Source organism: Miniopterus natalensis, chromosome 11, assembly GCF_054644295.1.
Source record: "Miniopterus natalensis isolate mMinNat1 chromosome 11, mMinNat1.hap1, whole genome shotgun sequence".
NCBI classification, from domain to species: domain Eukaryota; kingdom Metazoa; phylum Chordata; class Mammalia; order Chiroptera; family Miniopteridae; genus Miniopterus; species Miniopterus natalensis.
In genome coordinates, this window is record NC_142091.1 from 70,094,784 (window position 1) to 70,122,035 (window position 27,252).

At 49.9% G+C, this 27,252-nt stretch overlaps 2 protein-coding genes and 5 non-coding genes across 7 annotated transcripts in view; 3 read left to right on the plus strand and 4 right to left on the minus strand.

Moving 5' to 3' along the window:
• Positions 1 to 4,194: 4,194 nt before the first annotated feature.
• On the plus strand, positions 4,195 to 5,139 carry LOC107527654 (olfactory receptor 4D6-like). The gene has a single exon (XM_016200434.2). The coding sequence runs from the start codon at positions 4,195 to 4,197 to the stop codon at positions 5,137 to 5,139; it is 945 nt and encodes a 314-aa protein (XP_016055920.2).
• A 3,047-nt stretch (positions 5,140 to 8,186) lies between these two features.
• On the minus strand, positions 8,187 to 8,259 carry TRNAV-UAC (transfer RNA valine (anticodon UAC)). The gene has a single exon. It is a non-coding gene; the product is annotated as a tRNA-Val (tRNA).
• Positions 8,260 to 8,523: 264 nt separating this feature from the next.
• On the plus strand, positions 8,524 to 8,610 carry TRNAR-UCU (transfer RNA arginine (anticodon UCU)). The gene is given in 2 exon segments: positions 8,524 to 8,560; positions 8,575 to 8,610. It is a non-coding gene; the product is annotated as a tRNA-Arg (tRNA).
• A 3,502-nt stretch (positions 8,611 to 12,112) lies between these two features.
• Positions 12,113 to 12,185, plus strand: TRNAK-UUU (transfer RNA lysine (anticodon UUU)). Its single transcript has one exon. It is a non-coding gene; the product is annotated as a tRNA-Lys (tRNA).
• Positions 12,186 to 12,993: 808 nt separating this feature from the next.
• TRNAF-GAA (transfer RNA phenylalanine (anticodon GAA)) lies at positions 12,994 to 13,066 on the minus strand. The gene has a single exon. It is a non-coding gene; the product is annotated as a tRNA-Phe (tRNA).
• A 1,764-nt stretch (positions 13,067 to 14,830) lies between these two features.
• On the minus strand, positions 14,831 to 14,903 carry TRNAF-GAA (transfer RNA phenylalanine (anticodon GAA)). The gene has a single exon. It is a non-coding gene; the product is annotated as a tRNA-Phe (tRNA).
• A 5,113-nt stretch (positions 14,904 to 20,016) lies between these two features.
• Positions 20,017 to 27,252, minus strand: part of OSBP (oxysterol binding protein) — a 30,098-nt gene continuing 22,862 nt past the window's right edge. Inside the window, exons 10-14 of the mRNA XM_016200507.2 lie at positions 24,242 to 24,345; positions 22,759 to 22,854; positions 21,925 to 22,106; positions 21,103 to 21,323; positions 20,017 to 21,035 (exon numbers count right to left, since the gene is read on the minus strand). Coding sequence (XP_016055993.2) covers positions 20,893 to 21,035; positions 21,103 to 21,323; positions 21,925 to 22,106; positions 22,759 to 22,854; positions 24,242 to 24,345 — 746 coding nt within the window. The 3' untranslated portion in view covers positions 20,017 to 20,892. The remainder of the gene's footprint in view (positions 21,036 to 21,102; positions 21,324 to 21,924; positions 22,107 to 22,758; positions 22,855 to 24,241; positions 24,346 to 27,252) is intronic.

Consider the following 27,252-nt stretch of genomic DNA (forward strand, 5'->3'; position numbering starts at 1 on the left):
TAACAGGAAGATAGACGGGAAACTCCCAATATTTACATAACCTGCTTAGCAACTTTTTAATAACTCCCATGGCATTGGCAGCTGCCATCTTCTTTGAAAATTATTTTTTTCTGCAAATATCTGACACTATTCCCCATGCTAATTATTATATTCTTAGACTTCCAGTTCAGTGTCTAAGAGAGCAGTGGACAGTGCATGTGCCCGGGTGAAGAGCAGAGCGCTGAAGATGGGGAACCCCGCAGGCTCACCTTTCTAACCCAAAGGTAGGTGAGGGCATCCTGGAGACACACACAGAATTTTATAATTTCTATAGTGTTCAGTCTTCAGCCTCTGAAAGGTAAAATATCCATGTGCAGTTCTTAATATATATGTCACTTAGGACGAAAAGCCTTAGGCTGATTAAAATCAGGAGGCTCTCATGTAAAATATTAGGCTTCTCAAGGCACCTTCAAGTTAGAATGTGATTTTTATTGTGTTAAAACTCATTTCATAAACTTTGAGCACTTACAATGTGTAAGAAAATAACTGTCGCAGTCTCTTTCTGTAAAAAAACAAATCACAATAAACAAAACAAGCTAGCTCAGAGCGGAGAGAGACACACAATTATATCAATGACATTAGCATTGTGGTGGTATTAATACCGTGCATAGGGATAATGCTTTGAAGTTTACAATGTGCTCTAATATGAATTGACTTACGCAGCAACAGAAGTGAGCAAGGGGGCAAGGGGGGAAAGGTTAGGATGAGGCCGGAGATGGAATAAAAGAGACGAGGTCCTTGTTGGGTGAATACTGCATATCAGGCCCTGGTCACCCATTCATTCATTCATTCATTCATTCATTCATTCATTCATTCATTCATTCATCTTTTCAAAAAGAATTATTGAATAACTATGTGCTGGGTAGGAGCTGCGGATATAATCTTGACAAAACAGAAGTCCCTGCCTCCAAGGAGTTCACATTTGGAGGAAGGAGCAGACACAAATAGACACCTAATGATGGGCAGTAGAAGAAATCGAGGTCCTCACAAGGAGGCCTCGCCGGGGAGCAAGCCTTATGCCCCCCCACGCGTGAAGGTTGAGCTGCTCAGGGTCACACAGCCAAACCGAAGCACTTGAACCTGAAGTCAAAGGCTGTGTTCTTCTCAACAAGCTGCCTCTAGGTTCCAAAATGCAACCTTAAAGTTACAAGACAGACCTGACATTGTGCCTGGCGGTCTAAAACCTCCAGGGTGATGGGCCAGAGGATCTGGGGAAACCACAGGACTTCAGAAGAGAGGCCGGCGGTAAGCAGCTTCCACCTCCAGAGGTCTGGCTCGGCTGGTCCCAGCCCTCCGGATGCCTCAATCACCAGTTACAATTAGAAAATTAGCAACATTTCACCCAGTAGGTCTATGTCTGGGCTCACAGATGCAAACAAAAATGCTTTTACAAAATGCGGGGTGCGGCATCATTTGAAAACAGTACTTAGGACCCAGCCAGGCAAACTGAAGAGGGCGGTGTCCGGCTTTCGTGGCCCTCACCTCCTGCACTTTCTACAAGCCTGACCCCCGATGCCACCCACTCGCCCCCAGTTTCCATGTTGCCATGTCAACCCCCGCCTCCTAAGGCTGCTGTGCCTCCTGGCAGTGCCCATTCCGACCGAGCCTTCGTGGCCAAGGCTTGTTCCGCACCCGCCCGATCGCCACATGCCTACGAAAACCAGCCCCTACCTTAGGAATCAAGGCATCCCCCTCGCGTTCTGCGGCAGGTTAGGGAGCTCTTACGGCAACCACAACACACAGACACTGGAGAGGTAAATGCGAGGAAGGAGCTGCTCAGAGGCCATACCCGAAAAAACATGCAGCAGGGAATTAAGCCTCACACGCGTTTTTACGTGTAAGGAAGACAGAGAAAAATGCCCCAGTACGTCGTGCTCACGGCCTAAGGGGAGAATCCTGCTGGTTCAGCCGGGAGCTGGCCCTCCTGCTTGGGCCCAGGACAAATGATTCCCTTGGGGTCTCAGACGGGGGCATGAAGGGATCCTGTCCTCAGGACAGTCCTAAGGTGGGCTCTTCTTTGTAGACACCCTGCATCAGGGGCAAAAACATAATCCCAAATTTCCTGTGGCATTCGCTTGGCTTCCTGCCGTTTGCAGGTGGCAGTAAAACCCCAGAGCTTTGGCTCTAGGTAACGCGTTACTGGACGCTGGGATCTTCAAGTACGGCTCCTACTGGGCCAGATTCAGAACACCCTGAAAGAGGAAATTCACCCTTCAGAGGAATTAAATGACTCTGTTGGTGAGAAAAATCAAAGATCTAGGAAAATCAACAGGGAAGATTTTTATGGAAGGGGCTTTCTGTATGTCCTAACCCCTCTAGTTAAACCACAAAATACACCCAACTGTAACAGAACTGGAAAAAGAAACAGTAATGAATAGGTTTTTTGGGGGGTGGTTTATTATGCTTTTGTTTCAGAAAAAAAAAAAAAAGTGTTCTGTTTTTTTCATCTAGTCGACTCTCTCCTTTCTTATGCTCTCATCTTCAGATATAATTCCATTGCTTCAAATGCCAGGATTGTCTGCTTACTTTCTGTTGTTGAACTGGATTTTGGCCCCCTCCCCTATCTGAATTTTTTTTACATTATCTGAATATGAGAGTACTTGGACCTATGGACGTTCGTATTGAAGAGTTTTGTTCTCTGATGGCTGGATACCTGATTTGAAAAAAGCCTAGTTTGCTATAATATAGAACTAGTAGAAAAAATCCCTGAAATGTGAGTCGATAAACCTGGTTCAATTTTCTATATTTCTATGAGTTCAACTATTTTAGGTTCCACTTGCAAGTGAGATCACAGTGTTGGTCTTTCTGCATCTGGCTTGTTTCACTGGGCACAATGTCCTTCACCCACAGGAGCTGAGTGTGGAGTGGTGATGACCAGGGCCTGGGAGGAGAGGGGACTGAGATGCTCGTCAAGGGGCACAAAGAGTCAGTTATTCAGGATGAGTAAATGCGACTCTAGGTGACAATAGTGTGTACTTGAAATTTGCTTAAAGGGCAAGAGGAAGATAAAATAATCAGATTACTCAGTTAACTATTTAAGCCTTATTTACCCACTATAATTCTGAGAAACCAAAGTAAGCCCCAGACCCTCTGATCTGGCAGAGAGGTATGGGGGGAGGGGGGAATTGTTTTTAAGTGTTCACCAGACACTTGCCTAAAACGATAAGAGAGGTTTCATTCAAGACTATTGCGATAGGGGGGAAGACTGTCGCAACAGAAGGGAGGGAATAGGCTCAACTCGAAATACAACAAGGACAAGTAGGAATTTATAGCCAATGAACAGAGCGAGGGGATCGGCGGGTGGAATCTAAGATCGGCGGGTGGAATCTAAGAAAAGACTTCAGTGACAGAGGGATTCTTGCTAAAATAGAGTAATAAGGTCCTTGCTAAAGACAAGCCAAGAATTTAGATACGAGGAGTTAGATATCAAGGGTGTGGGGTGAGAAATTTGATTAGATATCAAGGGTAGGGGCTTCTTGCCAAACTGATTTAGCAGAATTCTTGCTAAAATTGGGTTCAACAAGAAAAGGCGTGGAAGGCCAAGGTAGAGTTCTAGTTGAGAGGAGAGCTCAGGGGAGCCTAACAAAAACCCGGTCAGGAAGGGAGTCTCTGTCAAATCAGAAAAATTATTTGAGTTCAAATCTTTGATTTACCACTTATTAACTTTGCAATTATGCAAATATGGGCAAGTCATTAACTGCTCTAAGCTCCAGTTTTCCCATCACCACTCTATAGACCCCACAGAGACATTACAAGAACCAATATCCAGATGAGATGTGAAAACCTTTGGTAAAGTAGAAAGCTCTGCATACATGTGAGGAAGTTATTTTTACAGCACATAAGACAAGCCAGAGTCAAATGACCTTTGTCCTCTCACCTTTCTCTGGTCAGAGTAAGGACATCTGACCAGAGAAAGGTGACATGGTGGTTCTCCCTGTCAACCTACGGTACTTACAGTAGGACAGAAGACCCATCAGGGTAAAGAATTTCCCTGAGTGGCCATGGTCATTGGCCATGGTCATTGGCCATGGTCATTGGGAGGCCTGAAAGAGCCTTGTAACGATATGTGATAAATGATGTCGCCGCCTCATGGTAGCACACTCCTGCTCCTCACAGATCTTCCCCCAGCGTGGACCCGGAGAAGGGGTCCCCGTCATGGGTCAGAGCAACCACACCAACGTGAGGGAATTTGTCTTCCTGGAACTCACTCGCTTCCCGGAGCTGGAGTTTTTCTTGTTTGTGCCCTTCCTTGCTGTGTACGTGGCAACCGTGCTGGGCAATGCCCTCATCGTGGTGACCGTCACCTGGGACTCCCACCTCCACATTCCCATGTACTTTCTCCTACGGAACAAATCGGTCCTAGACATTGTTTTTTCATCGGTCACCGTTCCCAAGTTGCTGATGGATCTCTTATCAGAGAGGAAAGCCATCTCTTACGATGGCTGCATGGCACAAATCTTCCTGTTCCACTTTGTTGGTGGGGCAGATATTTTTTTCCTCTCCGTGATGGCCTATGACAGATACCTTGCAATCGCCAAACCCTTGCATTACGTGACCCTTATGAAGAGGGAGGTGTGGGTGGCCTTGGTGGTCGCTTCCTGGCTGGGTGGTGGCCTGCATTCAATTGTCCAGATCATTCTGCTGCTTCCACTCCCCTTCTGCGGTCCCAACATCCTGGACGCCTTCTACTGCGACGTGCCCCAGGTGGTTAAGCTGGCCTGCGCGGACACCTTCACTCTGCAGCTTCTCATGATCTCCAACAATGGGCTGGTGACCCTGCTGTGGTTCCTCCTGCTCCTGGGGTCCTACACTGTCATCCTGGTGAGGCTCAGGGCCCGCTCTGGGGAGGGCCGGAGGAAGGCCCTCTCCACCTGCACCGCCCACGTCCTGGTGCTGACCCTTCACTTTGTGCCGTCGGTTTACATTTACTGCCGGCCCTTTGTCACGCTGCCCATGGACACGGCTGTGTCCGTCAACAACACGGTCATCACGCCCATGCTGAACCCCATGATCTACACCCTGAGGAACCAGGAGATGAAGTCCGCCATGAAGAGGCTGAAGGGGAGACTTGGGCCTTCTGAGAGTAGTAAGCTGGGGTGAGCAGTCGGGCTGAGGCTGGACCTCACTCTGATTTGGTTTTAGGATTTGATTTTATGATTTGGTTTTCTCAGACTGCTAGCCGGAGGGTAGGAGACAGCGAGCTCTCTCCAGTCACTTCTGTACATCCTCATAGCCCTTAATTCCAGAAGAAGGACTGTAAGACCAGAAGGAAGAGGCGAGATTGAACAACATGGCTATAGGCTTGTGGCTGGGAGAAGTATGGGGTATAAGACTGAACTCAATAAACCAAATGTTATTTTAGTGTAAGCCGCGACTCTCAAGCCAACATGCCTCACTTTCACAGCCTGTAATATGGGAACAACTTGCTTACTAATAAGGTTGGCATGAGAATGAAACATGATAAAAGTTGAGAGGATGATAGTTGCGTTGGTGAGCACCACTCCCGGCATTAATCGGGCATACAGTCAATATTCCCTATTATCTGTCCCGCTATCCCTAAATGTGCACGTAGACAGGATATAGAGGAACTTATTTCATACACGCACATGCTTTCTCTAACGACAATTATTTCCAGGAATATATATATATATTTTAAATATATCTTTATTGATTTCAGAGAGAGGAAGGGAGAGGGAGAGAGAGAAACATCAATGATGAGAGTCATTGATCGGCCGCCTCCTGCCCGCCCCCGACTGGGGATCGAGCCCGCAAGCCGGGCATGTGCCCTGACCAGGAATCGAACCCCGATCTCCCAGGTCAATGCTCAACCGCTGAGCCACGCCCAACTGGGCTGTTTTTTTTTAATATATCTTTATTGATTTCAGAGAGAGGAAGGGAGAGGGAGAGAGAGAGAAACATCAGTGATGAGAGAGTCATTGATCAGCTCCCTCCTGGGAATCGGGCCCACAACCCAGGCATGTGCCCTGACCGGGAATCGAACCCCGATCGCCTGGGTCCTAGGTAGACGCTCAACCGCTGAGCCACCCCGGCCAGGTTCTAAAACTTTTTAGATATGTAACACCCCCACAAGAAAATGCAATACCAAAGATACACTGTACATCTTTTCAAGCACTGAGGCTCTGTGAAGGGCCACACATCATTGTAATATCTAAGATTTTTTTGGCCCCCAAATAACCAATTTTTGCATCTTTGGGCATGTTGCCCACATGAAGGGGGACGGGAAGAGATTAACCAAAGAATATATATGCAAATAAGCATAGCCCATGGACACAGACAATGGTGTGATAAAGGCCTGGAGGGGCCGGGCTGGGTGGAGCGGGGCAAAGGAGGCAAACACGGGCGACATCTGTAATACTGTCAGCAATTTTAAAAAAGAATGAATGATCATGTAATATTAAATATTTCTATTGATATATTTCCTCAAAACGCAGAGAATCACAGAATAGACTTATGTATTCTGGGGCCCTCAACAATTTTAAAGCATAGAAATGTGCTTGTGTGTTTGTGTGTGTGTGTATGCGTGTTTGCATATGTGTGTACTTATGTGCAATAATGACTTGGAAACCATTTAACTCCCACTGGAATTCCAACACTATCAGAAGAATGTTCATTGTATTTCCACACTCACATCCAATAAAATTCCTTTTGCCTGGACTTGAGGGACTAGTGCACATGGCAGGGACACTTTGGGATAAGCGGAAAGCCATGGTGACCCGACGCCTGAGTCTGCCTTTTCCAAGGTGACTACATCATAATTCTGAAGAAATTAAACTGATGAATATCAAGCGCTGTCACTGTGCTACCTCTAAGTGAGCTGTGGATCTCAGAGATGTAGGCTGAAGTAATTGCATGGGGCCAAGTACCTGTCACATAAACCCAAGTTGCACATATAAATCTACTCTGACAGTCGCCACAGAGCCCTGGTTTTCCCACTGCTGGCCTTTTATTGAAGTTCTGTTTCTCAGCAGGTTGCAGGCCACGCGACTTTGGTGAGAAGTGCTTTCTCCCTAAGCCAGGGGCACTCGGTCTAGAGAAAGGCTGTGTCCCAGACGTGCCCTGGGCCTCTGCATGTACACGTGAAAGGGGCAGGGAGGAGATGAGCGAGGGAGGGAGAGGAGCAGGGGGGCTCAGTGATTTAATGACTCCCACGGAAACACCACTGAGTTGGGCACTCAGCTGCCACGTTCATACCCAACAATATTCCCTTTGCTAATTCCTCCACTGGGCTTGTCAGATGAGCAAAAAATAGAATATATTTTTTCATGTGCCGCAGAATTTTAGTAATTCATTTATGTGTGCATGAGATGGAAAAGGTTGAGCATCGCTGACCTGGAGATTCAATCAAAACACAAAGATCCAGGCACCATTTCCAGTAGGTTCAATAGTTCTCTCATGCATCCCGGGAATGGACACCTTGAACCAGCACCACCAGTGAATCCCACGTGGGTGGTCTGTGCATCACCGCACTTTGCCAAGCGCTGCTCCTGGTCAGTGTTTTCAAGCTGCAGATCCTGGAACTCTAAGGGGTGTGATGTCACTGGTAGATCTGAACATGCATTTTTTTTTTTAATGAAATAGAATAGTCTAGGGTTGGGTAGAAAAGTCACAGAATTAATCAAATATATTTTTAAAAATTGTTCCTTGAAACCCTTATTTCAGACATACCTATGAGTGCAGTGGTCTTTCCTGTAAATAAAATTTATGAACATGTGTTTCAGTGAAAAAATGTTTGGAAGCCCCTGGGCCAGGACGCACTCTGGGCCACCGCGCCCTCGGTGCCCCTGATGGGCAGCAGCCTGCCTCACCCCCGCGGCTGGATCCGTCCCGGGTCAGCAGTGGGGGGGAGGGGAGCAGCCTCTGAAACGGGCCGAGCCCTGGCACCTGCGGGCGAGGCCGGGCGCGGAGGCTGCGGGCGCCGGGGCCGGGCCGTGTGCACCTCCCGGAGCTGCCGCACGGGGGCAGCCTTGGCCGCCGATCTACGGAGCCGCGCGGGCGGGCGGGCAGGTGGCGTGGTGGCGGGACCTGGCGTGGAGCGCGGGACGGAACCCCGGCGTCTCCCGCTTCCCGGAGCAAAACGCAAGCTCGGGGCGGCAAAAGGAAACCTCGCGCGGAGAGGTTTACAGTCATGGCTCCACTGGGGCTCGAACCCAGGACCTTCTGCGTGTAAAGCAGACGTGCTAACCGCTACACTATGGAACCGCACGCGGAGGCTGTGTCCGCCGAGAGGGGATAACACATCCCACCGAGACCCTCGTCTTCGCGACGGGGAGCGGGCGGGGATCCGACGCTGGGCGGTGTCGCGCGCGGGGGAGAAACTTTCAAAAGAATTTCCGACCTGAAGCGCAGCTCCGGTCCCCGCTCCTCCTCGGCGACACAGGCGACAGCGCGCCCGCAGAAAGGCAGCGGACCCGGGGCGGCGCGCGGGCTTTGATGTAAGCATCGCGGGGGGCGCCGTCGCTGCTCGGCTCTGTGGCGCAATGGATAGCGCATTGGACTTCTAGACGCGGCGGAGGCATTCAAAGGTTGTGGGTTCGAGTCCCACCAGAGTCGCTTTTGTTTTGATACGGGGCGGGGGTGGCGTGGAGGCGGGGAGATAGAAGTGAAAAGAGAAAAACAGGAAAAATCCTCACTCATTTAAACCTCGAACCCCACGCGCCCAGCAGGGAGAGGACAACTCGGGCGCAGTTCCTTGTCAGGTCCTCCCTGGCGGAGGCGTGAAATCCCGCTACTTGCGTCCTTTCCGTCACTTCCATGCGGCTCCAGGATTCCTGGGGGCTGGAGATGAAGGAAATAGCAGCATGTGATCAAGTTACTGAGATTTTTTTCCCTCTCTCTCTTTACAGTTATGTTCTTTTACATCAGGAATAAAATTTTTAAATTGTTCTGCAACTTTTCAGTAGCTCAAACCTGCTCGGATTCTCAGTCGATGAGCCCAAGATGGGCAGGCGTGGGAGTGCTCCAGTGGCTCAGTGGCTACGGTGTTGGCTTCAAGTTTCAGTGGGTTTAATAGCTTTGTGGGTTCGAACCCCACCTCTGGTAGAGGCTCTTCTGCTTTTCCAAGCAGGAACAGGACATTGTTTCCAAAACTCCTGGAAATGTAGCCATCGTGAGAGTAGCCAAAAGAGTCAAGTGACAATAAAATGCCAACTTGAAAGTTAGTGACCTCTTGCCAGACACAGACATAGAAACCGTAGCAACATCTGCAGAATTGATCGCTTGGAAAATAGAAAATAGCTGTGTGAAACTTATCCTACATTGTGGGGGGAGCACACTGTACAGTAAAAAGGTTTACCCTTTGAAATAAGTTAACAGTTATTTCTTAAGAGCCTGCTATGTGCCTAGTACTGTTCTAAATCCTGGGGTTATATGAATGCAGAAAGAAAAAAAGGAAAAAAAATGCAAAACTAAACAAAAAATAACAGCGACAGAAAAGACAAGGTCCCAACCAACAAGGTTACTGTCCAGCGGAGTTTTTATGACAGAGTGACAGAGGAAGAGATGGTTTATAAACAAGCAAATAAATAGAATTTCAGGTGTCAATAAGAGCTATAAAGAAAATGAAACAGGGTGGCACGATAGCATGGCATAGAACTTCCTCAGGACAAATTTATGCCATTTGATGATGGAGTCATCCACCTTGACAGCCTTCCCTGGTCCATCCACGGCCCTCATTCAACCATTCTTTCACTCATTCATTCATTCATTCACTCATTCATTCAATAACAATTTTTGAGAGCTTGCTTTGTGCCAGCCACTGACCGAGGCATCAGGGATACACAGGAGCTTCTGTCCTCACAGCAGAAACATTCTAGAGGAAAGGAAACATTAAACAGGTGTTTGAGGGGGGCTGTGAGGGTGCAGCAACACCAGCAGGCTCAGAGCCCCCGGGACCTAACTCCAGCAGGAGACCAAGCAGGGGTAGGGAATTCTGGGGCAAGTCCTGATTCCCGTCTCTACAGCTATGATGGAACTTCTCAAACCAAAGGAACTTAGAAGGTGGAAAAAGAGTGGAATTTCAAGATGGGGGGGTGGGTAACATGGGGGGGAAGGACTGTGGTGTGTTAAATGAAATACAAACAGTGGCTGTCTCTACGCTACGCAGGCCTGTACCACGCTATTAACACTTTGTCGTCAGGGTTTGGTGCCTGTCAACCTAGGCTGTCCTAGGAGAAAAGGAAACAGGTCTTCAGGCTCTCCTGCATTCAAAGCTGTCAGCAGCCAGTGTCCCCGCAGCACTGTTGCGAGAAGCCGAGGTTAGGCCAAAGGCTCACTGACTCCCAGGATTGACCTCATGGCCTGGGAGGCTCTTTTCCAGGGAGTGGAGGGCTGGTTTTAGTGTTCTCGGTTGAGCCCAGACTTGTCATCTGATTCTTAGGGATCCACATCTTTATTTGTGGAAACTGTACCTAATTCACTTGTGATTTTTCAACATCAGCAACTCTCCTCCAGAACCCTGAGGCCTGTGGAGATTTCATGGAGAGATTCCCTGCCGGAAAGGAAGTAGGTGCTTCTAAGTTTCTCCCCTGGGACCTGTAGAAAACACGGGATCAGGGACACTTGGTCTGAAGGGCTGCTTGTGTGATCCCAGAAGGAGGAATAAGTTAACAAGCTACATCTTTTTTTTTTTTTCTCAGATAATTTATTACAAAAAATATATGCTTGTTTTTTAAAATCTAATAATACAGATAAACCTAAAGAAAATGGTGAGAGCCCCCTCTCACACACTTCATTGCCATTCCACAAAATGTTTATCGGATTGTTTTTTATCCCAAAAAATGTACACACACTTTGAATAATTATAAAGGCAGTGTTTATTAAAATACATTTCACTTTCAGACATTGTGTATACATTTTTGGGGAACACTAGATATAGATAGATATAGATGATATAGACATAGCCATAGATATATATATGCAGACGCCAAATAGCCTAACATACATAGTTTAAGGATTCAGATACATATCCTTTATTTTTTTAATAAGGATTATACCATACACATTGCTTAGCACTTCGCGTTGTTTTTGCTTAACGTGGCCATCTTTCCATACGCACCGCCTTTCAAACATTGCTCATGGTTCCCGGTCCGTTTCTCGGTAAAAGAACGCGGACCTCGCGACCGCGCGGCAGAGCGGGGTCCCCGAGCCCCACGGAGCGCCGAAAGGGCGGTCGGGCTGCGCCCCCAGGACTCCCTCCCGGAGCCTCCCGCAGTGCCCGGGAGACGGCGCGTCCGGGACACAGCTGCCCAGGGCCACGGGGCTTCCTAAAAGTACAAATCCCAGCCGGCAGCCGCCGCGCCAAAACCTTGCAAGTGGAAACAGGGAAATCCGGCGCCGCGTCCCCAGCGCACGCGCCTTCCCGCCGGCTCGCAACTCCGTTTCCCAGCCGCTAGGGGCGCGGTCACCGCCCCGCCCGGCTACGCGCCACCAGCCCCCGAAGACCCGCGGGCTCCGGAATCCGGGCGTCGGCGGGGGCCTGCGGGGTCCGCAAGGGCGGGCTTCCTACCGTCTGAGCGCTGCACCGGGTGCTTCTGTTCTGCGTGTCTTCCCGGCGCACTGAGGACCGGGACCGGGACCGGGACCGGGACCGGGACCGGGACCTGGTGTTTGCAGCTTCCTCGGGTCCTGCAGCACGGCAGGCAGTCAATGAGCGTCTGTCCAAAATATGATTGGAAGCCTAATCAATTATCCATAGTGCTCCACCCGCACGACCCGCCGGGGCTCCGCCAGGAGCGGGCTTAGGCCGCGATGCGGCTCGGAAACCCCGCTGCCCCCGGAGGCCTCGAGCCGGAGGACTCCCCTCCGCGCGGAGCCCGGTTCCCTCCAGGACGCGGCGGCGCGGGCGGGCGGGCGGGCAGGTGCTTTCTTTGCGGTGCACCCGCGATGCGGGGAGAGGAGGAAGGACTCCGCCCCGCCAAGCGCCTGGGCTTGGCTTTTGCACTTTCGCTTCTCAGGGAATCAGCCCAAATGCGCCGAATTATAATCTAACGCGAGCAGAACGCGGCCGCTGGGCCTATTTTACGGCGGCTTGGGTGCGGCCGGAGGCCCGTCCCGGGCCCGGATAGCTCAGTCGGTAGAGCATCAGACTTTTAATCTGAGGGTCCAGGGTTCAAGTCCCTGTTCGGGCGGAGTGTTTTTAAACACGCAGGCCGCTCCCCCCGCCCCCCTTCATTTGAGTGTGAATCACGCCGCTTTTCCTGAGCAGGTTTAAATTCCTGCCGAACGCTCCTGGGGAGCTGCAGGCCGACGTCCCGCGGCCGTGGCGGCTTTGACTTTAAGGTCAAAGGGGCGGCTGGTGCTTAATAACGACCTCTTCCAGCCGCAGTCCTTTCTCTGCCAGCCCTCCTGTGCTCCTGTCCTCGGATACCTTTTGCTTAAAAGTAGCACGTATTCCTTTCCCATTGGAAACAGCGACACGCTGCTGGCTGTGCCTGTGCAGCCCTGGGCACTGAGCAACAGCGCTCGCACTTTTTATTACAGCCGCGGCGAGGAACCTGAGCTTCCGAAAAGCGTTTCGACTCGAGACACGTGCCTGTGAATCGACTTCAGCTGGGAACCAGCCTTCGCAGGGTTTCTAACGCGCTGGTGGGACCCTGGCTTGCGAGTCTGCTGTGTAGACAAACGTTTTTAAAGACAGTCTCCATGTCTGCCGTGGGTGAGAAAACCTGCTGCACCGGGAACCACACCCAACACCTCTGCCTTGGAACCCAGGCGTTTTAGCCACCGGGTTACACGTCGCCACCTAAAAGCCAACAGTCTAGATGGAGTGATCAGGGGACTGGGCGCAGGTCATTACATGATCTGTGGTTTCTTAAACAGGTTCCAGGTCTTTGTTTCCTCCTGTTGCTGTACTAATGCCCCATCGCGCGCCTGCGAAGAGACTATAAGGAAAACGAAGGACTCTAGCCCCCCCCACAGGCGTACCTGCAAAAGGCCTGCCGAAACCCGGGATCGAACCAGAGACCTTTAGATCTTCAGTCTAACGCTCTCCCAACTGAGCTATTTCGGCGAGCTTAGGGGCGCCTCCTATGCGGTTCGGGAAACTCTTTTTTTACTTTTTTTTTTTTTTTTTTTTTTTGAGTGTGTTTATTAAAGCTGGGGATAGAGAAACGGGGAAAAACTTAGAATAGAAAAAGCAACAGGAGAGAGCCTAGGCAGGGCTGCTTTGGCTCACTGAGAAATAAAAGTCAGTGAAAGAGGTGAGCCCAGTGTCAGAGAAAGGGGGCCTTGGAGCCAGGTTCGGGGGCTTAGTGCTGGAGGCGCGGCAGCTTCCCATTGCTCCCCTGGTTGCAAATCTCCTGGGGTCCCTTAGAGTTTAGGAGGTGCCTGCCCGAGAGGGAATAAAGGCGTGGGTGTGCTCCGGGAAGCGAGAGTATGCTGTTCAGAAAATTTAAAATAAATTTTAAAAACCCATTTTCATCCTTTCAACGCCTAATTTTTACCTTCCAAATAGCACTGATCTAGCTCTGAGGCTTTGAAAGCCGCGAATGAGAAAGCAGACCACAAAGTATACCTCGTAATGGTTAAAGTTAATCCCCACGTTTCCCCCACTCCCGGTCTCCCCCTAGGTCTCTGTTCCTCCTGGCGGGGAGGGCCCACTCCCCTGTGGGGTGGCTTTCCTGGCTTATCCCCTGTTCGAGAAACTTGCCCCCCTTGAAACCGTGCTGGCCGGAGCCTGAATTCTCTCCTGTGAGTCGCCGCTAGGGACTCGTCCCTCTGGCGTCGTTAGGGAAATGCTCCCTTCCCCCCCAAAACCCCAGAGATTTGAGAGATGAAGGCCCTCATCAGCTGGCATCTTGGCAGAGGTTACAGAAAGAGGGAGGGGGCATATAGCGGGTCCAAAGCAATATTTCCCAAGTTTGCCTCTTTCCTTAGAAAGCGAGGCGGGGTCTCGCTGCGGTCGCGCGGGGGCGCGGCCCGGGGTCCAGGCGGGGGGGGGTGTCCTCGGCCTGTTCCATCGCATTGGCCTTGAGCGCAGGGCTCACCATCTGAAGGTTTTTAAAAAAATTAGGATCCAGTCCAGAGCCTCCACATTTCCCTCTCCTCCGTCACCACCCTGGACTAGTGTGGGCAACTCTGGGGACAGATGAGCGCAGGAAACTACCGGTCGCCCCTGAGGTCCAGTTCGCCCCCACTAGGGTTTCTGAGGGTCCCTGCCCAGGTGGGCGCGGGAGGCGGGCTGAGAGGCGCAGTATTTGGGACAAGCTTATACAAAAAAACAAAGCAAAATACTCGTCCAACCAGACGGGGCTTCCGATCCCCACCCCCGCCCCCGCCCCACCCCCACCTAAAGCTGTCCTAGGTCCGTGTTGCTGTTTAACTAGCTCGACCCAGCCGAAATCGAGGATTTCTTTGGTGGAGTGGGGGCCCGGGCTGTCGCGATCCCCGCCGGGCCCCTCCCGCCCAAGTCGAGCGGCAGCGGAGGCGGTTCAGCCGCAGCCCCCCGGCGTGGACCCGGAGACCGCGGGAAGGGGGGCCGGGCCGGGAAGCCCTGGGAGTGAGGGCGGCGCGGTGTGTAGGGCGCGCGGAGAGTCCCCCCGACGCGAGGTCAGGGCCGGCGTGCGGAGCTGAAAAGCAACGACAGAAGTCCCTTTTCGGTTTCCAGTCTTCTCGCTCGCAGAGGAAAAAAACAGTTCACTCCCTCGTGTCGACCCGAGCACGTTACCAACCGCGTGAGGGTGGGAATGGCCACAGGGTGGCGGCCTGAGGTTTTGCCATGAAAGGGGGCTCACGGCCTATTGGGGAGGCCGCTGGTGGCCGCATCTAAAACTGCTGCCGAAACCCGGGATCGAACCAGGGACCTTTAGATCTTCAGTCTAACGCTCTCCCAACTGAGCTATTTCGGCGGCCCCTGGGCGGGGCCTCTCCGCATATGCACAATAAACATTTGTTTCATTGTAACAAGTTAGGTCAGCGCAGCACAGGGGTCCCACCCGAGAGAGGCATTTAATAAATATCGCGGAGATGACTGACCAGACGGGCCCCTGTTCTAAGCTAGAAGAGACAACTAATTTTACTTTTCTCAGTTGTTTGTTTTATTAACTGCCCTGCAATCTGCTTTTCTCATTTAAAAATAAATCATGGACTTCTTTTCATGCCAGTTGTGTAGACTATTTTCATTCTTTTTAACCCATGCACAGGGTCGACTTATATGGATATAACACAATCCGTTTAATCAAATTCCTAATGATGGACATTTTTACTCCTCCCACCCCCAGCTTTCATTATTAAAGACAATATTGCAATGACTAGCCCTTTATATTTATTTGTTATTTTAGTGAGAAGGCAGGCTTCCCAAGGTCAAAAGACAGGAACATTTTGAATTTTTTAGATATTGTCAGATCGGACTGAAACGTATGGGAAAAGACTGTAAGACCACTTGTAAAGACTTCAGATGTGGACTTACAATGTTACCTCCGGGTGAGGCACACACACGGTCATTGTATCTGTATGTTAAAAGCATTGCTTTGCTAAACCTAAATAGTCAAAATATACCTCAGTGTTTGTAATTCCACCTTGGATTTTTAAATTTTTAAACATATAGACATTGTCAGAAAGTGGAATCGGCTCAGACCTCTCTCCAGCTTCCGAGAAGCAAGCTCCGGCTTAATGCTATCCCCTAATATGCGAGTTGTATTCCACCTCCTCCCATTTCATAATTTTGCATTCTCTGTGTTCATATAACCAGGTGGGGCAAAAGCAGGTTTACAGTTGTTCATATGGAAAATAATACAATAATGGATAAATAATAATACAAGAATAAACTCTGTTTCATGTATTCTCACAGCTGTAAACCTACTTCTGCCCCTCCCTGTATATATAATTATACCAGCCCTGGCCTTCACTGAACCTGAAGCTCTGCTGATGGGGCTCAGGATTGTATATTTTTTAAGCTGACCGGGTGAGTTAATGTGCAGCCTCTCTCAGCATCCCATTCCTCAGTTCTCACACAGATAGGTAGCTGTTACAGATAGGCCCGTGTTTTAAACTGCTTACTCAGCCTCCCCACAGGCACCTCCTGCTCAGATGTCCAAAAATGAACCCGTCTTTCCCTGAACTTGTTTCTCTTACTACCACCTTCCCTCTAAGCTCCCCAAGCCAGAGAAATACAAATTCCTTCCTCCCTGCTTCTGCTCTTCACCCATAGTTGAACCCAGGTGCTGGCCATTTCAGTTGGATATTTTTGGAATCCCTCTACTTCTTTTCATTCTCAAATCTTCCCCAACCTCTGAATTGATCTTCCTACCTACAAATTAGTTCCCACACTGGAACCCATCATCCTACTTAAGAATCCTTCGCTGGCTCCCTAGCTGAAAACAAAGACCAAGGTTTATCGACATGCTACCTAAAGACTTCCCAGCTGGGGTTTGCCCTCCCTTCAGCATCGTGTCAGTGCTCTCCCCTTGACCCTAAGCTCCAGTCATTCCTACAGCCATCCTCACTCAGGCTGCTGTCCTTGACTCGGCTCTTCATCTTTGTCTACACCACATTTTTGCCATTACTTGTCAAACCCCCATTAAACTTCGACACTGTCTCCTAAGTTCTAGAAACCTTCCCTGACAGGCCTCTGTCCCCGCCTCCCCATCTCTACAGGCTAGTTGCCCCCTACAGCGCTTTCACACCACTTGTCAAACTGGATTGTAATTGCCTGTTTACCTGGCCACTTGCATCTCTGAATGCACGTTACATAACAAGCTGGAGTAAATGTTCAATGAATGAATGAAGACATTCCTAACCGTATCTCAGGGCCAAGTGCTTCTTTACTAACTTCTGAAATCACCTGGGCAAACTCAGAAGCGGTGACCTCTGCAAGGCTGTATCTAGAGAAGATTCTGAGCTCTTTAGTTCTTGCCTTTAAAGGTGCCTCCTCTGGCCACCCTACCTCCTTCCCCTGAAGGATCGCTGGGAACTAAATGATACTTGAAGAAATAGTAGGGAGGAAAGTCTGAGGAGAATAAAACAAGATTTTATTTTGTGAGTTTTGGAAGAGAATGCCATGAAAGGCTTGGAATGCTTCCCACGGAGCAGGACAGACCACTGGGCAAAAGCTTTATAACAACGTATACTCTTTTAAAAAAAAAAAATTAAAAAAAATGGCTTTATTGATTTCAGAGAGGAAGGGAGAGGGGGAGAGAGAGATAGGAACATCAATGATGAGTCATTGATCAGCCGCCTCCTGCACGCCCCCCACTGGGGATCAAGACTGCAACCCGGGCATGTGCCCTGATGGGGAATCGAACCGCTGTCTCCTGAGTCATAGGTTGATGCTCAACCGCAGAGACACACCAGCCAGGCTCACAAGGTATCGTCTTAAAGTGAATAAATTCCAAAGATTTTTCTACACCCAGCGGGGCGTGGCTCAGCGGTTGAGCGTTGACCTAGGATCCAGGAGATCGGGGTTTGATTCCCCGTCAGGGCACATGCCCAGGTTGTGGGCTAGGTAGCCGATCAATGACTCTCCCATCATTGATGTTTTTATCTCTCTCCCCCTCCTCTCCTCTCTCTGAAATCAATAAAGATATGTTTAAAAAAAAAAATTTAAAAAAAAAAGGTTTTTCTACGCCTTGATTTCAAACCCATGCATTTTATGGGTTTAACATTTTGTGGGATTGCAGAGGCCCGACAAGTGTAGCGATTTGTAACTTTGCTGTCATAATGCTGAATCACGAGTGTGGTGGACATGTCAGGATCCATATCCCGACCCTTCATGTCACAGTAGCCCATCAAACGACTAAAAGAGGGAGAGTTAAAATGTTTCAGGTACATGTGACTGCTCCTCCTGGAGGGAATCATATACCACAGTGGTATTCAAGGTTGCAGGATGCAGCTCTAACACATGTGGAGGGAGGGTCTACCGTGATGGTTACTAGCTCGCCAGGAAAAAAACTGTTGCTGATTCCCAAGTCCAGCATTGGGAATCAGGCAAATGACTTGAACAGATAAGCGGCCTCCTCAGAACCAGATCCCTGACAACATAGCTAATGCTGTGGACACGAGAGCCTTGAGAGTTCAAGGCGCCTGAGGCCGAACTTCAAGAATGCTCCTTCCCATAGGTGGACCCCCCAAAACGGCACTATTCGCATTAATAAGCCTCTGAAAACAGAAATATGCATTTCTGTGATGCGATCGAATCCAGGAGGAAACAACTATCAGCTGCCTTCCAACCCAGTTTCTCCCAGAACACAAGGTCGTAGGGGTCACAAACTCCAGGGTTAAACAAACCCAGCTTTGAATTCCAACAATGTGACTAACCGATCAGCTATGTGACCTTGAGTGAATTTGTTGTTTCAGTGCCTTTCTTCATACTCAACATGGTGATTGTCACATTTTCCTCTTCAGACTGTGAAAGCGTAAGCCACACAATGTGAGAGTTCCCATCTCAACAGCCCTGGACACAGACTGGGACGCTCAGCAGGCTGCAGGCCTCCTGCAGCTCACAGGGTAGGGTTTGCTCTGCTGGAGGCCTCTCCTGCCCCTTTGCTTACTCTGCCCGCCCCAGCCCTCCCTGAACTCTACAGAGAAAAGCTAAAGGAGTGTGTTCACTGTTCTCCCCCCCAAGGTCTTTAAATCAATATTCACTTGCTTATGTTTCAAAATATAGTTTTGAAACCCTGTATGAAACAGATAAGAATTTAAGAACCTAAACTGGCAAGAGGAATTAAATTTTTATTTTTGAGGTGAAACAGGCCTGGTATCAATAATGCTAGAAACTAGTCCCCCTACCAAAGTGGGACACTGACCATGACATTACCCTGAAGCAGTGGGGCTGCTAAAACTACTCTTCTCCAGAATGCTGTTCAACAGCTGGAACATCTGGAAAGCTGTGCCCAGTTTTGTTTTTTTTGGTTCCTCGTGAGGATCAGCATCCCAGTTCCCAGAGAACAAACCACCCCTGGGCACGCTCTCCACCTCCTCCCGCCACCTCCTACCTAGTGGAAGTGAATCAGACAAACAATATGACTTTTTAAAAATTATTTAATTTAGTAGTTTTCTTGGAAAAAACCAATAAGGCAAAAAACAAAATATATATAGTTTTGTTTTCATGTGACTTTATTTCACCTGAAGCGTCTTCCATTGGCAGGAATCTCACTGGGGGCTGGGCTGGAAGTGTAGTGCAGACGGTGGGGGAAGAAGGGTGGCGGGAAACAGGAAACGTCACTTGGGGGGGGGTCCCGCTGTCTGAAGCCCCGATTCATCAGGTCTTCTACGGACCTCCCTGAAAGAAGCCCAGGGCCACCCCTTGCTTATGCTGGGAACCGGGCTCTTAGGAGGAAATTCCCCAGCAGCTGCGCCTGTCAAGTTCATCGCAGCTGGGCGGGGAGGGAGGGCGGAAAGGGCCAAGAGCACTAATTCCTCGGGTATAAGTGAATCCGGCTTCCACGGAGGGCTGGCTCCCTCTGGAATGACACAGCCCCTGGGACCCACACTGGCTGAGGCTCCGCAGTTAGGGAAAGAAACAAAACACAAACAAAAGGCATACAAGGAAGGCACCTCAATTTGTGATCCTCAACCAAGGGTGGGTCGCACGGGGGTGAGATTTCTGAAGCAGAAAACTCAAACAAATATGGAACAAAAACGGAGGAAGCCAGCCCCCCCCCCCATCTCCCCGCGCGTGGGGCTGCCGCCAGCCCAGTCCGGGAAGAACGCTCTAAGCGCTCCTTTGGGGCTCGGCAGCGTTGCTGCGCCCGGGACCGGGCAGAATTAAACGCGAAGTCACCCTCCGGCCTTGCAACCCACACTCCTGACAGAAGGAAACAGGCAGGAGAGGGCGAGGCAATAGCAGAGCAGACTCCAGACAGCAGAGGGCGGCCCAGCCACGCCGCCCTGACGTCCCTGCGCGACTGGTCCGCCCCTGAGGGGAAGGCGGAGGGGGCTCGACCCGCCTTCCCACACCCAAGACACAGTCCCAGGGAGACCAGCGGTATCGAAAAACAAGATTCTTAATGGGAAGAAGGAAAATCAAACAAAAAAATTATTTCTTCTCTACATATATATAATATACAGATATTTAACACATTATTCCATAGGTGGCTCCAGTCCACGGGGCTCGAGATACGGTGACTGCGGCTGGGATTCTGCAGGAGAGAACGGGACAGGCCGTGTGCGCCCGCACGGGCACGGCCCGCCCCAGCTGGGGGGAAGGCACGGGGCGGGCGGGGGCCGTGGGAGCGCAGAGCCGCGCTCCTCCTCCACGCGCCTGTCCCCGCCGCTCTCCCCCGAGCGAGGCCCTAACACCCCTTGTGGGGACACCGCAACCCTCCGACCGGCCGCCGAAGTGGCCTCCGGTTGTACCAAAGGCGATGGAGAGCAGCAGAGGGCGTTTCACGGGAGTGAAGACGGAAGCTTCGAGAGCGCCGCTGCACGTCCCAGCCTCGCGGGGCAGTCCCGAGCGCGGCCACCGGGAAACGCCACGCCCACGCTCCACCCCGTCACGCACGCTGCCTCGCTGGTGTCTCGTGTTTCTTTTTGAAGGAACTTCTTAAACCAGCTCTTGCTGAGCAGCACCAAAATGCCCCTGCGTCACAATCTTGGGTGGCGCTGGCTGAGCAGGACACCGCGCGGGCGGAGCGCGAGGAAGAGCCGAAGCCCGGCTGCCGGGGCGGAGAGGCCACCCTTGCGACCCCACAAACCGGAATCTGGCGTGTTGATTTCAGTGTCAATCGGCTAAGGCAACCAGCCAATCACCACCCCTGGCGTCTGCTTCTGGTGATTGATTTGGAAAAAGGATTGGTTCAGACAGACACTGGAGGAAAGCCCTGGGTGAGGCGCCCACCGCCAGCTTTCCCGCTTCCTCTGTCCTCGTGGCCTTAGCGTCCTCCGCTCGGTACTGTCCACTCAGAAAATGTCCGGGCATGCGGTCCACTCCTGCTTTTCTTTACACTCCCAGTACCCGCCCCTGTAAATGTGGGTTAGCTCGCTGGTCACCGGGTCCTTCTTCCGCTCAAACCACAGCGCCTTGTAGGGGTCGTGGGGCGTGCCTAGGGGAGGGGAGAGAGTCAGCGGCGCGCTCGGCCCCGGGGGCAGGGCGCAGGGGCGGGTGCTTACCGTCCTCCGTGGCCCTCGCCGCCTCCGCCTCCCTCTTCTTCCTGGAGAGCCTCTGCTTCTCTTCCAGGCGCTGCTTCTCCGCGTTGGCCTCGTCCCAGCGCCCGTTCTCCATCAGCCTCTGGTCGGGCCGCAGCCGGCTGTCGGTGGGGGCCGTGCCCGCCTCCCAGGCGTTGAGCGTCAGCGCGAGCTCCGAGAAGTAGTACATGTTCTCCGCGTTCTTCCTAAGGGGGGAGAGGTCAGGCCGCAGCCGGCCCGCCGTCAGGGGCACGCCGGAAGAGGCGCCCGGGCCGGCCGCGGACCCACAGCCCGAGCGCACGGCGCCCGCACAGCCGCCGACCCCGCCTCCCGGCTCCGGGGCGCTCGGCCGAGAGTAGAGCCCCGCCGGGAGGGAAGCAGCCTTCCAAAGGCAACGCCCTGCTCCTGCTTCCGCCGCTTTCCTTTTACCCTCTTTCTGGGAAATCTTGGCTCTCACCACAGACTGAACATGTGAAACGATGACAGACAAACGGCTCTGTCTTAATTTATTTCCAAAGTCCTGTCCAGGACCTGGGAAGCTTCACATGCTGCTGGGCCTTCGGGCTAAGTTGCGAGCAGGCGGTAGGCACCCTGCCCCTCCAGCCTTCTCGGGAGTCCGCGCTAACGAACAGCACCGCGCCCACGGGAGCCACAGCCGCAGGGCTCAGAAAGCACCAGGTTCGCTCTGGGCGCACTGAGGCCGCCGGGGCGAGGCCGCAACTCCAGCCCACGCGCCAGCCTCCGCGCTCGGGCCCGGCCTCGCCCAGCCCCCCACAGCCCGGGGGGGGGGGGCGGCGGGATACTCACGGCAACGGGTTCTTCTTCCACAGCTCCACCCTGTTCTCCTCCGCTTCGTGGCCTCTCTGTCGAGCATCACCCCCATTGTCCCCAGCGAAGGGCTGGACTTTGAAACAATCCATTTTCTCATCCCACGTCCCCAGCAGCACAAAGTGAACTTTCCCTGATGGATCTGTCACCTCCCCTGTCACCTACAAGGACGGACAGCAGGCTTCGGTCGGCTTACCTGGCTCTTCTGGAAACCCAGGTCCTAGGGTAAATACTGGTTAAATCCTATTATGGCACACACCATGGAGTCGTCCAAATTATTTTGTTTCATTTTTTTTTTAAGCTGCTTAAAACAAGCGAGGCATGCGTTGGAGCAATATTTGTTGCAATGATACTGTGTAGGAAGAGGGCGTGACTGGCACTCGGAATTATACTTTCTTATCTCCAGAATACACAGAGTGCCACAGATTTAAATCCCTAACTATTTCCTCTCCCATCAAACTCAAGCCACTAGTCCACTGTGGCGTAAGCACACGCTCACCCAGACCCATTCTCAGGCCACTGCGCCCTGCCCGGGCCTCCTCCCCGCTCGCCCACTGCTTTGGCCTTTCCCTCGCTTAGCTGTTCTTTCCCAGAGGAGGGCAGGGTTTGGTTTAGTGATGCAGCTCCGCCCCTACTCACCGGCCTCTCCTCACCTTCTGTTTTTATCATCATATAGGTATAGAGGAGCAAGATATATTTAGATTATCTCTCTCTCTCTCCCTCTCCCTCCATCCCTCTATCCCAGCCCCAAAGGATTAGGCTTTCTAAGGGATACAAACTAAATGAAAAAATTTAAATTCCAACTTCTCTTACCTTTCTCGCCACATCCCGAGAAAAGTAGCTATAAGGAACAAATTTAAGATTGCACTTGTCTCCTGTCTTGTGATTTATAATATCAATTTCACCAGACTATAAAATGAAAAGAATCATGGATTAGTTTTATTAAGACTGGATGACTTGAGTATCTGCCAAGCCCGTGCCTCATAATGCTTGCTTTCCAATCTTACATTCCAGCATTCCTCTAAGACTCAGGTCTCGCTGCGGGCGTGGCTCGGGCTGAGCATCAGCCTAGGATCCAGGAGATCACAGTTTGATTCCTGGTCGGGGCACATGCCCCGTTACAGGCTTGATCTCTGGTGGGGGGTGTGCAGGAGGCAGCCGATTAATGGCTCTCCCATCTTTGATGTTTCTTTCTCTCTCTCCCTCTCCCTTCCTCTCTCTGAAATCAATAAAGATATATTTAAAAAAGAAAAATCGTTTGCTTAAAACAAAAAAAAAAGGACTGAGGTCTCAGCCAACCTTTCACTGCTCTGAAATCCCTTTGTAAGCCTGGTGCCCAAGACAGGATGCCGACCAAACACCTCTGCTTGTTTCTGAATCGTGTGTCACGTTAGGTGGCATGATTTCAGCATCAGCACACATACTGATATTCATGTAACAATTTACTTTTCCAAATCAATCCTCACTGATACCCTTCAGGAACTCTGTGCTTAAATCAAAGTATTCTAGCCCCACCAGGTGGCTCAGCTGGTTGAAGTGATGTCCCATACATCAAAAGGTTGCGGGTTGGACGCCTGGTCAGGGCACACGCCTACGCTGCAGTTGAGGGTTTAATCCCCGGTTGGAGTATGTATAGGAAGCAACCAATTGATGTTTCTCTCTCACATCAATGTTGCTCTTTCTCCCCCCTAAATAAAAAATTTTAAAAATCAATAAAAACATTCTCAGGTGAGGATTTAAAAATAAAGGTATTCTACTCACAATTTCAAGGTTACACGTGGCAGGCCTTTCTACACTTAATTCCCTACACCTGCCATGAACCTTTCCTGACAGCTCAGCTCAATGTCCCCACTTTTCTGAATTTACTACAATCACTGTCTTAAGCGAATACTGACAGATACATTAGTACACCCCTTCCACTAGAGTATTTTGTTAAATACTTGCAACCTATACATATTTGTCACATATGCAGCGACAGTAACTCTTTGAAGGACAGAGGTTCACCTGACTTGGTAGCCCCGGGCCCTGGCGCCCTGCCTGGTAGTCAATGCCTAAGGAATAATGGAAGGATGAAGACTGGGAGTGGTGCTTATTATTTTCTTGTATCCTTCACAGTGCTCAACAGTCCCAGGAGTCATTGACTATAGCCAGTTGGTCATTTATAAATAATAATTTGTGATACAGAAACTCCAGGAGGTTGGGGTGGGGCTACTGCCGAAGAGAAATTCTTCAGGGGAAACTGATAAGCCAGTAACAACAGTCTGGGCTTGAGTAGCACACTGGGCAGCTTGCTCACCTGGTCTATCCACAACTTGCCCACGATAATGTTGTGCACTGTGGTGGTAACTTTCTTCCAAGTGTAGTGGTGCCCAGTCGCATGGAAAATACAGTGGATGCTACCTGGAAGCAGACAGAGGTACACAAATTAAGCCCAATATTAAAAAAAAAGAAATAGCACTATGTTAGCTAGAAAAACAATGCATTTTCTTCTTTCAATATTTCTTGCTTTTAAAAGGAAAACAAGTCAAAAAAGGAATTTATAACCTTAAATGAAGTACTGGCTGAATTTTTTCACTTGATTTTTTTTTTTAAATATATATTGATTTCAGAGAGAGGAAGGGAGAGGGAGAGAGAGAGAAACATCAACGATGAGAGAGTTATCATTGATCAGCTGCCTCCTGCACGCCCCCTGGCCTGCAACCTGGGCATGTGCCCTGACCAGGAATTGAACGGCGACCTCCTGGATCCTAGGTCAATGCTCAACTGCTGAGCCACACCCGGCCGGGCTTTTCACTTGAATTTATTCATTTATTTATTTATTTATAAATATATCTTTATTGATTTCAGAGAGAGGAAAGGAGAGGGAGAGAGAGAGATAGAAACATCAATGATGAGAGAGTCATTGATCAGCTGCCTCCTGCACGCCCCCGACTGGGGATCGAGCCCGCAACCCGGGCATGTGCCCTGACCGGGAATTGAACCCTGATTGCCTGGATCCTAGGTCGATGCTCAACCGCTAAGCCATGCCTGGCTGGGCTTCACTTGATTTTAAATTATGAACAAAATATAGCTAAGTGATGACAACCACTGACAACTGATACAGCTTAGCTAGGAAGCAAGAGTGTACAAGTACAGAATAAAAATGAAAGCAAAAACCCCAATCTTTTATCCAACTGTGCCCACCATACCGGCCGCAAAATTTATAGGGACAGGCGAAATATGCCCCAACATGAAAAAATAAAATTGCATTGTGGAAAGTAGTATACTTCAGTAGTTAGTACTGGGGGCTGGGACCTATTTTTTAGTAACCAGCTGTGTGCTTCAGCAAACCACTTATCTAAGGGCCCTAACAATAATAAAGGAGTAGTGGAGACAGTCATGGCTTCAGAATAAGACAGAACTGGATTAAGTCCTGGCTCCACTACCCACTAAATAAGTGACCCTGTGTTGTGGAATAAAGAACTTGTCTGCTCTTTGTGGTTCCTGGGAAGAAACCTCTACATCCTTGGAATTTCCCAAGTGACAGTAGTGTTTTTGTTACTCATGGGCCCTGAAAGTTTATGTCAATGAGTCATCATGGTGGGACCCTAGATAGCTTAGGCTAACCAGATGTTCAGGAGGAAGGCGGGCCAGAAAAACCAACTGTGACTCAGAAGTGGAACTTTGAGTTACCTGATAAGGGCTAGACCTCCTGACCTCCTGGAAATGATATTCCCTTCCCTCCAGGAGGGAAGGAGGCCTGAACATTGTATTCAATCATATGGTTAATGATTCAGTCAACCACGCCTACATAAATAAAACCTCTGGACAATGAAACCTGGAGGAGCTTCCCTGTTGGTGAATATATCAACGTGCAGGAGGGTCAAGTGCCGATTCCATGGGGAGGGCATGGCAGCTCCATGTTCAGGACTCTCCCAGACCCCACCCTATGTGTGTCTTTACCTGGCTGATCCTGATTTGTATCCTTTATAATAAAATTGTAATAATAAGTATAGCATTTTCCTGAGCCCTGTGAGTCATTCTAGCAAATTACTGAAACTGAAGTTGTGGGAATTGAACTTATAGTCAGCTGGTCAGATGTGCACGGGACGTTCAATCCTGTGGCTGTCATCTGAAGTGAGGGCAGACTTGTAGGAGACTGTGCCCTTATGTGGTTGGAATTAACCTGGGCAGTTAGTGCGAGAATTGCATTACAGTACTACACACCCTGGGGATGTTTTTAACTTTCCTTGGCCTCAGATGTACCTGTCTGTAAACCTGGGGTTAGCATATCTTGTGCCGTAAATGTCTGTTTATTTACCCATAACATGCTTAAAACATAAGAGGCACTTGGTAGGTACAGTCTTCTCCTGTTCCTATGAGTTCATCTCTAGTGAGTATCAAATCAAAGTCTGCTGGTTGTTTGAACAGAGGTGACTGAAGAGTCACAATAATAAAAATATTTTAAAGATATATGTCTTTATACTGTTTTGAAGCATATATATATATATGTATGTACACATGTATCATATATATAACAACATAGTCCAGTCTCTCTGTAACCACCAGTGACAAGCAGCACTGTGGCTCAGGTGTGACTTTCCTGCACAAAAGAATAAGGTAGCCCTCGCAGCTGCAGCAGGGGTGGTGATGACAATGACACTGACAACAATACTAGCAACTCTGCTGAGAGCACTTCTGTGAACCAGACACTGTGCTAGGTTCTCCTCATATGTCATCTCACTTCATCTTCACAACCATCTTCGAAATGCCCTAAATCTCTTGCTCAGTACCTCTCCCACCAGCACTGTAGCCTAAACCACCATCACCTCTGTAACAACTTCTTTCTGGTTCCCTAGCTTCCACTTTTGCCGCCTTAAAGTGTCTAGTCAAAATGACCTGTTTAAAACATGGCGTATCAACTTACCACACTGCGAAAAACCTCTGTGACTTCCCACTGCAATTGGAATAAACCCTCTCAACTCACCCATCATGTCCCTCCTCGCTCACTCTGACCCAGCTGCTGAGGCCCCGCAGCTTCTCAAACATGCTCTGCTTGTCCCTAACTCACGCCTTTATCTTTGGGGTTCTCTCTGCCTGAAAGACTCTCCCTCAGATCATCTTTTGGTTGATTTCTTCTTGTCACTTAGGTCTCTGCTCAAATGTAACCTTTTCAGAGAGGATTTCCTTGACCATCCTATCCAAAGAGCCACACACACTTGTTTCTCATTAACCCCTACCTCCACTTTATTTTCTTCATAGATCTGCTACATATAAAATCAAACCATTTATATATTTACTTTTTTGTCTACTTAAGAAAAGAATGTG

Excerpts from the sequence above, each read along its gene's own strand:
- LOC107527654 (XM_016200434.2), top strand. The coding sequence starts at position 4,195 with ATGGGTCAGAGCAACCACACCAACGTGAGGGAATTTGTCTTCCTGGAA.